Below are 14,018 nucleotides of genomic sequence, written 5' to 3'. Positions count from 1 at the left end.
TAGGGTATAGATCATTCCTGGAGATTAGATTCTTATATATTTGATATTGAAATTCTTTCACAAAATCTGGCCCTGGATAAATACCACTTTAAGTTACAGATTATGAGAGAAACAAAAAGAAACAAGGGGCTACATTTAAGGGTAACATTTCCAGATTCAAGAAAACATGTACTTTTTAAAAGAAGCCTTGGCAAGTTTTTTTTCGAAAGAGAAAACATTGTGTGAGAAAAGCAGCTGACACAAGCTAACTTAAATTTTCAGGTCTAAATTGACACCATTAAGAGTAAGTTGGGTCAACTTACTCTAAGTCAACACCAGCAGTTACCATATCTACTTACTTGGTAAGAAGAAAAGGTGAAGAGTCTCAATAAGCAATGCCCTTCTTACCTTTCATCACACTAACCTGCTTTGACCCTCCAGACATTAGTTCTCATTACTAAGAGCAGCCTGTTCCTGTTTTTAAAATGTATTGCAACTGTAATTAAATAACTGAGTGTATAATTAATGTTTTAATATATGTCTTATCAACAAGAAAGTAAACTCTATAAAGGCAACGTCTGCTTGGGATTCTTAAAAAAGATATGCAGAGGCCGGGCACGGTGGCTCATGCCTGTAATCCTAGCACTTTGGGAGGCCAAGACGGACGGATCACTTGAGCTCAGGAGTTCAAGACCAGCCTGGGTAACACGGTGAAACCCCGTCTCTACTAAAAATACAAAAAATCAGCTGGGAGTGATGGTGGACGCCGGTAGTCCCAGCTACTTGGGAGGCTGAGGCACAAGAATCATTTGAACCCGGGAGGCAGAGATTGCAGTGAGCTGAGATAGTGCCACTGCACTCCAGCCTGGGTGACAGAGCAAGAATCTGTCTCAAAAAAAAAAAAAAAAAGATTTGCAAAAAGTATTTACATACTTTTTTTTAACTCAAAATGCTCATAGCATTTATATCTTAGTGAGTAGAATTATTCCCCAATAAAGATGTATGTCACCAGGCCGGGCGCAGTGGCTTACGCCTGTAATCTCAGCACTTTGAGAGGCCAAGGCAGGTGGATCACGAGGTCAAGAGATTGAGACCATCCTGGCCAACATGGGGAAGCCCCAACTCTACTAAAAATACAAAAATTAGCTGGGCGTGGTGATGTGCGCATGTAGTCCCAGCTACTTGTGAGGCTGGGGCAGGAGAATCACTTGAATCCGGGAGATGGAAATTGCAGTGAGCCGAGATTGTGCCACTGCACTCCAGCCTGGCGACAGAGCGAGACTCTGTTTCAAAAAAAAAATGTTATGTTACCTTAAAAATAGTTTCCCATATTTTAACTAATACATATTTCTAAAATAAATTGGATAGCTTCAAAAAACAACATTTCTTAAAAAGAGAAAGAAGGCTGAATTACATGATTAGAGAATCTAGGGAAAGCTAAATAAAATAAAGGATAAAGCTATTTTTTCCCTTTTCAAAAACTGTACATTTTATTTGAAAATGTACATTTTTTAAATATACATTTTGAAAATGTAGATATGTGAAAAAGAAGAAAAATCACCTATCACCACCTATGACTAAATCACCAAACTCAAGACATAACCATTGTTGAAATTTGTTATATCATGTCAGACTATTTTTTTATTTATACAGATATATACTAATAAGATTACCCTATGCATAAAGTTTGTAACTACTTTTTTCTTGCGGTCATATATTTTAAAACATTTTCATGGTATTATAAAAGTAATTATCATTTTAATAACAATATAATAATTCATTTTAAGAATTATATTCCATAATTAAGTTAAATAATATCTTACTGTTAGAGATTTAGATTGCTTTTCATTTGTTAAATTATAAAGAATTCTCCACTAAGCATTCTTTATCTTACTATTACCTTAGGATAAATCCTAAAACTGGAATTGCTGGGTTAAAGTACATGTTTATTTCTTGGGCTTTTGATATATAGTATCAAAATATCCTCCAGAAAGATTTGAACAAATATATATATATATATAGAGAGAGAGAGAGAGAGAGAGAGAAAGTATATATAGACATACATGAATACATAAATATGCATACATACACACATAAATAACACATTAACTCATAAAAATCTAAATATTAAGTAATTCATAAAAATCTAAATGATAACTATAAAAGGATATATTACAGGGTTAATACAAACTTTGCAAAAAGAAATGGTTGCATAAATGAACTCCAAATACTTTTGTGGAAATATACAAGGCAGAAAATGAACAAAAAAACTATTGATAATTCAATGAATGAAAGTTAAGTGTTTGAATAGTATTTACAACAAGCTATTCTGAAAGAATCAGTCTAGAACATTAAGAGATAATATCATCATACATATGATTCATATACTATCAACATTTTTGCTTCAGCAACGTGGCAGACATAACCCAACAGTAATTTTTTTTTTTTTTTTTTTTTTGAGACAGAGTCTCGCTCTGTCACCCAGGCTGGAGTGCAGTGGTGCGATCTTGGCTCACTGCAAGCTCTGCCTCCCAGGTTCATGCCATTCTCCTGCCTCAGCCTCCCAAGTAGTTGGGACTACAGGCACCTGCCACCACGTCCGGCTAATTTTGTTTTTGTATTTTTAGTAGAGATGGGGTTTCACCATGTTAGCCAGGATGGTATTGATCTCCTGACCTTGTGATCCCCCTGCCTCGGCCTCCCAAAGTGCTGGGATTACAGGCGTGAGCCACCACGCCCGGCCCCCAACAGTAATTTTAAATGAAGAAGATGCTTAGAACAAGTCAGAAGAATAAATTACCTGAGATTTTTAAGAAATGTAATTTTTTCTATTATACTATTCTTTTTTGGTATCACCTGCTTATGGTTTACTATTTCATCTCCAAATTCAAGGTATTTTTTCTACAGTAGACTAAGCACTGCCCATTTCAGAACTTAAAAGGAATATCAAGCATCTCACTAAGTCTCCCTTCAAGTGCCCTCTGAGGACAGCCTGCATAGACAACTAGGAAACTTCCTAAAAATACCACTTCACAGAGCCTCATTCTCTGAGATTTTGATTCTCCATATTGCAAATAGTGCCCAAGAATGTGTATTTTTGCAATACCCAGGTGATGCTTAGGAATGCTGAAATTTAGGTAACTTGGTTTACTATTGTAATGATTGAACAGGGCATCACATCATGAAAGGGCATTATCCTCAGGCGAACACCCAGACAGTAAGGAATGGAAACTCAGGTAATTATTCTTGTCTCTTTCTACTTATACAGCAAGGATTTATCTCCTGAACCTGTCTATTTCTTTCCATCTCCACTGCTACTTCCCTATTATTCAGGCCAATGTCATCATTTTCTTGTATTGCAACAGCTCCTAATTAGCCATCTTGCCTCTAGTGTACCTCTACTCTAATCTGTCCTCTATGATGATCTTAGAGTATGCTTCCCCAAAAATGCCAAATCTAATAAGGTAACTATCTAAAATGGATCAGTGACTCACCATTGCCCATAAGATAAACTCCAAACTATTGTGGCCATACTAAATTTTTAATTTTTCTAATAAACTATGATTCCTCACCTTCGTTTATTCTATTCCTTCTCTCGAATCACTGTTCCTTTCACCTCAAAGCAGTATTTCCAACATTTGAATACTACCATGTTACTACACACCATCCATGGCTCTCTACCGACTAATATACTCAATTTCCAACTTCACTGTTTCAACTGTTCAAAGAAAATCTTATATTAGATGCTCAAACATCTAATATCATTAGATTTTAAAAGACTGAAATCTGGATTCTGTTGCATGGCAAACACTTTAGTCCATCTATCTTTTCTGTATTATCTCCTGGTATTATGCTATGAAAATTTTACAGACATTGCACAAAAAGCACCATACTCTTTTGTACTTTGATTCACAAGAGGTTTCTTTTGCCTGCAACTCTCTTCCCCAACTTTGTCTCCTTGGAGAACTACTAATTCTTCAAGGCTCTGCTCTCTAGTCAATGTCCCACAGGCTGAGTTAGGCTCTTCCACACCTTTGCAGTGCTTGTATAAAAAACTTTCTGTATAGCACTTGTCATAATGTACTGTAAGTCTTATAGTCTGTTTCTCCACTAGACTGTCAACAACTTGAGTAAAAGTCTTTATATCTTTTTCTTATTTATACCCCCAGTTTCTAGAACACTGTCTGATGAGTAGTATATATTTAATGTCTATTGAATAAAAGATAGATGTTAACATTTTAAATAAAACGACTAGACGCTTAATGAGGTAAACCTTTAATAAGTTTTTAAAATTTTAAAATATTTTAATCTAAATGACAAACTAAAATTATGTTTAAATTGGCTTATTAATAAATTGTTGAGTATCTACTGTGTTGCACAGATAATACAGAATTATTGAACTATCAGATTTTATAAACTAGGGAGTCAAAAATAATATACATGAAACTAAAATTGACAATGTAAGAATGTAATGCATTGTGAAAATGAGACTACACATTCTATAGATTTAGAATCACTGATAGGAAAAATCAGAGGTAAAAGCTCCTTAAGTGATTAGATGGGATGATCTAACATCCTGACGTTGTAATTGAGAAAGGAGAGACCTAGCAGAAAAGAAATTAGAAAAATATACAAACTTTAGAGTCAATGGAAGGCATGATCAAAGGAAGTCAAACATGAGACAGGCCTTTAAGAATGAGTGGAACTCAGGCCGGGCGGGGTGGCTCACGGCTGTAATCTCAGCACTTTGGGAGGCTGAGGTGGGTGGATCACTAGGTCAGGAGATTGAGACCATCCTGGCTAACACGGTGAAACCCCATCTCTACTAAAAACACAAAAAACTAGCCGGGCGTGGTGACGAGTGCCTGTAGTCCCAGCGCTAGGGAGGCTAAGGCAGGAGAATGGCGTGAACCTGGGAGGCGGAGCTTGCAGTGAGCTGAGACTGTGCCTGGGCAACAGAGCAAGGCTCTGTCTCAAAAAAAAAAAAAAAGAGAAAAGAAAAGAATGAGTGGGACTCACTATGGTCTAAGACAGAAATCAAAGTATTCCACGAAATGAGAAAATGAGTGGGGATGTTAGTAAGAAGCAGGAAAGGTTCAAAAGCCAGTGTTCAATGTGAGTTGAACACACTTAGAGAGTTGTGGGGGAAAAGACTGGATTTTCTTTGGCACCAGGTTTCAAACAGCTTCTAAAGCCAAGCAGAGGACTTCATATTTTATGCGATAGAAAGCAAGTAACCAGAAATCTTAATAGATTAAAAGCTCTAAAAATTTTGTCTTATTCTGCATTAGAGGCAAATAAGCCACAGAACAATTTTATGATTTCCCCAGTTAGGAATAGTATAAAACAGCCGCACTCAAACTCTTTTTACCACATAATGCTGCTGCTTTTGGGGTACTTCAATGAACAATTCATTCAAGTACAATGGGTAAATGCTGCTGAGCTTGGCTATTTCCCCAGGTTCTAAACAGAATTTGTATGAAGGAGGGCATATTCTCTTATGGGGAAAAATTCTTGCATGTATTCAAGTATGAATTCTTGATAACGAAAAATATGTCCTTTGGTTATTTATTTATTTATTTAGAGACAGGGTCTAATTCTCATCCAGGCTGGAGTACAGTGGCATGATTATAGCTCGCTACAGCCTCCACCTCCTGGGCTCCAGTGAGCCTCCCACCTCAGTCTTCCCAGTAGCTGGGACCACAGGTATGCACCATCATGCCTGGCAAATTTTTTAACTTTTTTTGTACAGACAGAGTTTCACTATGTTACCTGGGCTGGTCTCAAACTCCTGGGCTCAAGCAATCCTCCCTCCTCGGACTCCGGAAGTGCTAGGATTACAGGCATGAAACACCACATCCAGCCATGTCCTCTGGTCTTAAAATGACTATTTTTCAAATGCACTAATTTCTTACACAAAATATGCAATTGAGATTTCGTATGAAACATATTGACAGCAAAAAATAAATAAAAGTTTATGAGCTTCAAGTCAGTGAAAGGTTAGCAAAAAAAAGTTTAAAACTGAATTTTCCATATTGAATGGGCATAAATTTTAATACTTTAACTACTTCATCCTTCACAATCATGCTCAAAATAAGTATTTCCAGAAAGACAAATAGTAGAGATCGTGCCCATTCTTCAAACTTAAACAGATTTTGGTCCCATATATCTGGAATTAATTGAACCAGCATATTAAGAAGACAAATCAGAAAGATTCAACCAAATGCATCCATTGAAAATGTTTTTTAAAGATTGAGAACCATGTGTGTTGTGCATTACCACATTTATAACAGCACATCTGTGATTGCTCACCACTATAACTTACCCCAGTTTTATCACACAAGCGTAAAGTATGAAACGATCCAACAGCAAATAATTCTCCATCTGGAGCCCAGGCAACTGAAGTAATAGGATGCTCATGAGGTTGTGAATTGTACAGTGGGCGGCTGTAACTATCCCACACCTACAAAAGCAATTTTTAAAAATCTTTTATAATATCAGGGAGAAGTTTGCCAAAACTAAAAGAAAAATAAATAAATAAAATAAAAATGTTTTATAACAGACACCACATAAAAACAAGTTTGTCTTCCAGTAAGGTAGTAAATAAAAATTTAGAAATCAGCACCTTATATATTAGCAATTAAACGTCTTTACTATCACACAAGGGGAAAACAAAGCTGTATTCCTTTAAGCCTAAATATCTCAAAAAGAAACTATTTTATAACATTGTCATAATTTTCAGATTTTACTAAATCTCTGAACATAAAATCTACCCATTTTAAATCCTTTTAAATATAATAGTACATTTTGAAATGTTTAGTTCTTAGCTTTGTTTTGTTTTTTGAATTTTAGAGACAGGGTCTCACTCTGTGGCCCAGGCTGGAGTACATTAGCATGACCATAGCTCACTGAAGTCTTGATCTCCTGGGCTCAAGAGATCTTCCTGCTTTAGCCTCCCAAGTAGCAAGGACTACAGGTACATGCTGCCATACTTGGCTAATTTTTTAATTTTTGTAGAGACGAGGTCTTGTTATATTGCCTAGGCTGTTCTCCAACTCCTGGTCTCAAGTAACCCTACTGCCTTGGCCTCTCAAAGCACTGGGGTTATATGTATGAGCTACCATACCTAGCTTGCTTACCACTTTGCTTAAATTTTTTTCTCCCTGTAAGGGCTCTACCTACTTTCTCTAAAAGTATTTATTTCAATTTAATTGCCTCTAACTCTAGTTATTAATATATTAAACCTTATTCCTCTCTACAAATTATTTTGACCTGAAATTGATCAATATTTAGTAAACCAGCAGGGTTGATTTTTAAAAACATACTGAATTGACTTATATTGAGTCACGGTAAAATTACGGGCTACACTGATATTGTTACTTATTAAATATCAAGCTCTATATATCAATGAGATAGTCTTTCTTTTTTTGAGAGAGAGAGGGTCTCACTTTGTTGCTCAGGCTGGAATGCAGTGGCACGATTATGGCTCACTGCAGCCTCAACCACCTGTGCTCAAGTGATCCATTCACCTCAGCTTCCCAAGTAGCTGGGAACACAGATGTGCTCCATCACAACTGGCTAATTTTTTTTTGTAGAGGTAGGGTCTCACTGTGTTGTCCAGGCTAATGAGATAGTCTTTATGAAGTCCATGCTTTAAAATACCACTTAACATTATAAAATAATTTGCCAAATTACTGGAGTAAAAAGACATGGCTAAAGTAAAAAACTAAAAGAATATTCTTATATGCTATTTATAAATTTGATTATTTCAGCCAAGTGATAAATCTAAACATTACATACCTTATATTTACAGTCTTCACCAGCAGATAAAATAAGATCATTGACTGAGTTCCAATCTACTTTTAAAATAATGCCATCATGAGCTTTCCACTGTGAGAAAAAAGTAAGAATAAGATATTAATTATAACTTTAAAAGCACTTAAGTTTTTTTCTGTAAGAAAATAAATTTTGCCTCTTTCTAAAGACTCCCTTGTCATCTTCTCAGGGATTCCTATCTTCCTTTTATAGCCAATGTACAATACCTCATTTCCTTGTTTCATTTGTAATTTACACTAACGTAAGCACCTAGCACCTAAGACATCCACTATATAGCTTCAAAGCTTATGAATTTCCTCAGTTGCCTGGACTCCAGATGGAAAATGACTTGCTGCTGAACTATTTCAAGCTAGACATTTATACAATAACACTGAATGAATATGTTACGTATTCCAAAAATGTCAACTGAATCCAAATCTTGCTTTCTCCTTCATATAGCAGATCCCATTACTGATATTGCCTTCATGCTTGTTTACGTATTTATTTATTTATTTTTTATTTTTTGAGGCAGGGTCTCACTGTCACACAGGTTGGAGTTCAATGATGTGATCAGGGCTAACTGCAGTCTCGACCTCCCACATTCAAGCAATCCTCTTGCCTCAGCCTCCCGAGCAGCTGGGACTACAGGCACGTGCCACTACACCCAGCTAATTTTTTTTTTTTTTTTCATTTTTGGTAGAGAACTCTTGCTATATTGCCTAGGCTAGTCTCAAACTCCTGGGCTCAAGTAATTCTCCTGCCTGGGCCTCCCAGTGTGCTGGGATTACAGGCGTGAGCCACCATGTTCGGCCCCCACCAACCTTTTTTTTTTTTTTAAACTTCTGCACAAACATCTTTAATACCCTCTTCATTTCATTCTGTTCGTCATAGTCTTCTAAGTTTCATTCACTTTATCTTCATGTGTCTGGTTTACAACTGGACTACTCCGAGAAACTTCTGCTGTATTTACCATGTAACAAAAATATGTTTTCCATAGATAAATACATATTCTATGTATACAGTCATTCTTTGGTATCTGTGGGGGATTGGTTCCAGTACCTCCCATTGATATGAAAATCGTTAAGTTCTGCCTTGGCCTCCCAAAGTGCTGGGATTACAGGCATGAGCCACTGTGCCCAGCCATGGATTCTTAAGAGTTTCATTTTAAAGGAACAAAATAAATATTGCATATTCAAGATTTATGAATAAAATATGATTTAAATTTTCCTTACACTGTAATTTAGGGTATCAACATATATTACAAATATTTGCATATTGTTATACATATAATAATTTTTATTTATTTATTAATTTATTAGGCATTTTGTAAAATTCCTTTGAACAACAAGCTCCTTGAAGGCAGAAGCTATGTTCTGTTTCATTTTGACTATCTCATACCTACCACAGTGCCTGGTATATAATAGGTATGCATTACATTTTTATTCAATGAATAAATAAAAATTTCCTCACCATAAAACCAAGTTCGAGGTGTTGAGAAGGCCTTAAAAGACATGAGGTATATACTTCTGAACTGCATTCCACAAGCAAGAATTAATTAAGCACACTTTTTTGTGGACAATCCCAATTTGAATACGTTTTTATGCTCAAGAAGAATTGCAGCTGCTTCAGTCTCCCAAAAGGAATAGATAATTTGCATGAAGTTACTAATTATACTTTAAGTCCTGTTTCTCTCTAGCTAATTTTGGCAATGGATACTTTGCTTCTCTCTAATACCTCCTGGCCCAAAGGTTCTACTGAACCACTAAGCCATATTTTACTTGACCAACTGTGATATAACCAGCTTCCTGAGTTTCATTTATACAAGCATAATTACAGGTATCTAAACAAATTTACAGGAACACTATTCCAAAATGGCTGAATAGGAACAGCTCTGGTCTGCAGCTCCCAGCGTGATCAACACAGAAGATGGGTGATTTCTGCATTTCCAACTGGGCTCTGAAGAGAGCAGTGGTTCTCCCAGCACGGCGTTTGAGTTCTGAGAATGGACAGACTGCCTCCTCAAGTGGGTCCTTGACCCCTGTGTAGCCTAACTGGGAGACACCTCCCAGTAGGGGCCGACTGACACCTCATACAGGCAGGTGCCCCTCTGGGACGAAGCTTCCAGAGGAAGGATCAGACAGCAATATTTGCTGTTCTGCAATATTTGCTATTCTGCAGCCTCTGCTGGTGATACCCAGGCAAACAGGGCCTGAAGTGGACCTCCAGCAAACTCCAACAGACCTGCAGCTGAGGGTCCTGACTGTTAGAAGGAAAACTAACAAACAGAAAGGAATAGCGTCAACATCAACAAAAAGGACGTCCACCCCAAAACACCATCTGTAGGTCACCAACATCAAAGACCAAAGGTAGATAAAACCACAAAGATGGGGAGAAACCAGAGCAGAAAAGCTGAAAATTCTAAAAACCAGAATGCCCCTTCTCCTCCAAAGGATCGCAGCTCCTCACCAGCAATGGAACAAAGCTGGACAGAGAATGACTTTGACGAGTTGACAGAAGTAGGCTTCAGAAGGTCAGTAATAACAAACTTCCCCGAGCTAAAGGAGCATGTTCTAAGCCATCACAAGGAAGCTAAAAACCTTGAAAAAAAGATTAGATGAATGGCTAACTAGAATAAACAGCGTAGAGAAGACCTTAAGTGACCTGATGGAATTGAAAACCATGGCACGAGAACTACTTGACACATGCACAAGCTTCAGTAGCTGATTCGATCAAGTGGAAGAAAGGGTATCAGTGATTGAAGATCAAATTAATGAAATAAAGTAAGAAGAGAAGTTTAGACAAAACCGAGTAAAAAGAAACGAACAAAGCCTCCAAGAAATATGGGACTATGTGAAAAGACCAAATCTACCTTTGATTGGTGTACCTGAAAGTGATGGGGAGAATGGAACCAAGTTGGAAAACACTCTTCAGGATTTTTTTTTTTTTTTTTTTGAGACGGAGTCTCGCTCTGTCGCCCAGGCTGGAGTGCAGTGGCGCGATCTCGGCTCACTGCAAGCTCCGCCTCCCGGGTTCGTGCCATTCTCCTGCCTCAGCCTCCCGAGTAGCTGGGACTACAGGTGCCCGCCACCACGCCCGGCTACTTTTTTGTATTTTTAGTAGAGACGGGGTTTCACCGTGGTCTCGATCTCCTGACCTCGTGATCCACCCGCCTCGGCCTCCCAAAGTGCTGGGATTACAAGTGTGAGCCACCGCGCCCGGCCCCAGGATATTATCCAAGAGAACTTCCCCAACCTAGCAAGGCAGGCAAACATTCAAATTCAGGAAATACAGAGAACACAACAAAGATACTCCTCAAGAAGAGCAACCCCAAGACACATAATTGTCAGATTCACCAAAGTAGAAATGAAGGAAAAAATGTTAAGGGCAGCCAAAAAGAAAGATTGGGTTACCCACAAAGGGAATCCCATCAGACTAACAGCGGATCTCTCAGCAGAAACTCTGCAAGCCAGAAGGGAGAGTGGGGGCCAATATTCAACATTCTTAAAGGAAAGAATTTTCAACCCAAAATTTCATATCCCACAAAACTAAGCTTCACAAGAGCAGGAGAAATAAAATCCTTTACAGACAAGCAAATGCTGAGAGATTTTGTCACCACCAGGCCTGCCTTACAAGAGGTCCTGAAGGAAGCACTAAACATGGAAAGGAACAACCGGTACCAGCCACTGCAAAAACATGCCAAATTATAAAGACCATTGATGCTAGGAAGAAACTACATCAACTAATGGGCAAAATAACCAGCTAACATCATGTCAGGATCAAATTCACACATAACAATATTAACCTTAAATGTAAATGGGCTAAATGACCCAATTAAAAGACACAGACTGGCAAATTGGATGAAGAATCAAGATCCATCAGTGTGCTGTATTCAGGAGACCCATCGCACATGCAGAGACACACATAGGCTCAAAATAAATGGATGGAGGAAGATCTACCACGCAAATGGAAGCAAAAAAAGCAGGGGTTGCAATCCTAGTCTCTGTTAAACAGACTTTAAACCAACAAAGATCAAAAGGGACAAAGAAGGCCATTACATAATGGTAAACGGATCAATTCAACAAGAAGAGCTAATTATCCTAAATACATATGCACCCAATACAGGAGCACCCAGATTCATAAAGCAAGTCCTTAGAGACCTACAAAGAAACTTGGACTCTCACACAATAATAATGGGAGACTTTAACATGCCACTGTCAATATTAGACAGATCAACAAGACAGAAGGTTAACAAGGATATCCAGGACTTGAACTCAGCTCTGCACCAAGCAGACCCAACAGAAATCTACAGAACTCTCCCCACCAAATCAACAGAATAGACATTATTCTCAGCACCACATCGCACTTATTCCAAAATTGACCGCATAGCAGGAAGTAAAGCACTCCTCAGCAAATGTAAAAGAACAGAATTCACAACAAACTGTCTCTCAGACCACAGTGCAATCAAATTAGAACTCAGGATTAAGAAACTCACTCAAAACCACACAACTACATGAAAACTGAACAACCTTCTCCTGAATGACTACTGGGTACATAATGAAATGAAGGCAAAGATGTTCTTTGAAACCAATGAGAACAAAGATACAACATACCAGAATCTTTGGGACACATTTAAAGCAGTGTATAGAGGGAAATTTATGGCACTAAGTGCCCACGAGAGAAAGCAGGAAAGATCTAAAATCAACACCCTAACATCACAATTAAAAGAACTAGAGAAACAAGAGCAAACACATTCAAAAGCTAGCAGAAGGCAAGAAATAACTAAGATCAGAGCAGAACTGAAGGAGATAGAGACACAAAAAACCCTTCAAAAAAATCAATGAATCCAGGAGCTGTTTTTTTGAAAAGATTAACAAAATTGATAGACTACTAGCAAGACTAATAAAGAAGAAAAGAGAGAAGAATCAAATAGATACGATAAAAAATGATAAAGGGGATATCACAACCAATTTCACAGAAATACAAACTACCATCAGAGAATACAATAAACACCTCTATGCAAATAAACTAGGAAATCTAGAAGAAATCGATAAACTCCTGGACACATATGCCCTCTCAAGACTAAACAAGGAAGAAGTTGAATAGACCAATAACAGGCTCTGAAATTGAGGCAATAATCAATAACCTACCAACCAAAAAAAGTCCAGGGCCAGACGGATTCACAGCCGAATTCTACCAGAGGTACAAAGAGGAGCTGGTACCATTCCTTCTGAAACTATTCCAATCAATAGAAAAAGAGGGAATCCTCCCTAACTCATTTTATGAGGCCAGCATCATTCTGATACCAAAGCTTGGCAGAGAGACAACAAAAAAAGAGAATTTTAGACCAATATCCCTGATGAACATTGATGCAAAAATCCTCAAAAAAACACTGGCAAACTGAATCCAGCAGCACATCAAAAAGCTTATCCACCACAATCAAGTTGGCTTCACCCCGGGATGCGAGGGTTTCAACATATGCAAATAAAGAAACGTAATCCGTCACATAAACAGAACCAATGACAAAACCACATGATTACCTCAATAGATGCAGAAAAGGCCTTCGACAAAATTCAACAGCCCTTCATGCTAAAAACTCTCAATAAACTAGGTATTGATGGAACATATCTCAAAATAAGAGCTACTTATGACAAACCCACAGCCAATATCATACTGAATGGGCAAAAACTGGAAGCATTCCCTTTGAAAACTGGCACAAGACAGGGATGCCCTCTCTCACCATTCCTAATTCAACATAGTGTTGGAAGTTCTGGCCAGGGCAATCAGGCAAGAGAAAGAAATAAAGGGTATTCAATTAGGAAAAGAGGAAGTCAAATTGTCCCTGTTTGCAGATGACACAACTGTATATTTAGAAAACCCCATCATCTCAGCCCAAAATCTCCTTAAGCTGATAACCAACTTCAGTAAAGTCTCAGGATACAAAATCAATGTGCAAAAATCACAACCATTTCTATACACCAATGACAAACAGCCAAATCATGAGTGAACTCCCATTCACAATTGCTACACAGATACTAAAATACCTAGGAATCCAACTTACAACGGATGGGAGGGACCTCTTAAATGAGAACTACAAACCACTGCTCAACAAAATAAAGGAGGACACAAACAAATGGAAGAACATTCCATGCTCATGGATAGGAAGAATCAATATCGTGAAATGGCCATACTGCCCAACGTAATTTATAGATTCAATGTCATCCCCA

At 37.8% G+C, this 14,018-nt stretch overlaps 1 protein-coding gene across 5 annotated transcripts in view; it reads right to left on the bottom strand.

Moving 5' to 3' along the window:
- Positions 1 to 14,018, bottom strand: part of LOC116463412 (intraflagellar transport protein 80 homolog) — a 149,233-nt gene that overhangs the window by 90,365 nt on the left and 44,850 nt on the right. For all 5 annotated transcript variants that reach the window (XM_058434613.1, XM_058434612.1, XM_058434615.1 and 2 more), the window contains 2 exons: positions 7,780 to 7,869; positions 6,305 to 6,442 (listed from right to left, as the gene is read on the bottom strand). In XM_058434613.1, coding sequence (XP_058290596.1) covers positions 6,305 to 6,442; positions 7,780 to 7,869 — 228 coding nt within the window. The remainder of the gene's footprint in view (positions 1 to 6,304; positions 6,443 to 7,779; positions 7,870 to 14,018) is intronic.

This window comes from Hylobates moloch, unplaced genomic scaffold (assembly GCF_009828535.3).
Source record: "Hylobates moloch isolate HMO894 unplaced genomic scaffold, HMol_V3 SCAFFOLD_35, whole genome shotgun sequence".
Classification (NCBI taxonomy): Eukaryota; Metazoa; Chordata; class Mammalia; order Primates; family Hylobatidae; genus Hylobates; species Hylobates moloch.
The sequence above is the reverse complement of the archived record's forward strand: the minus strand, read 5'-3'. Positions and strand labels throughout refer to the sequence as shown.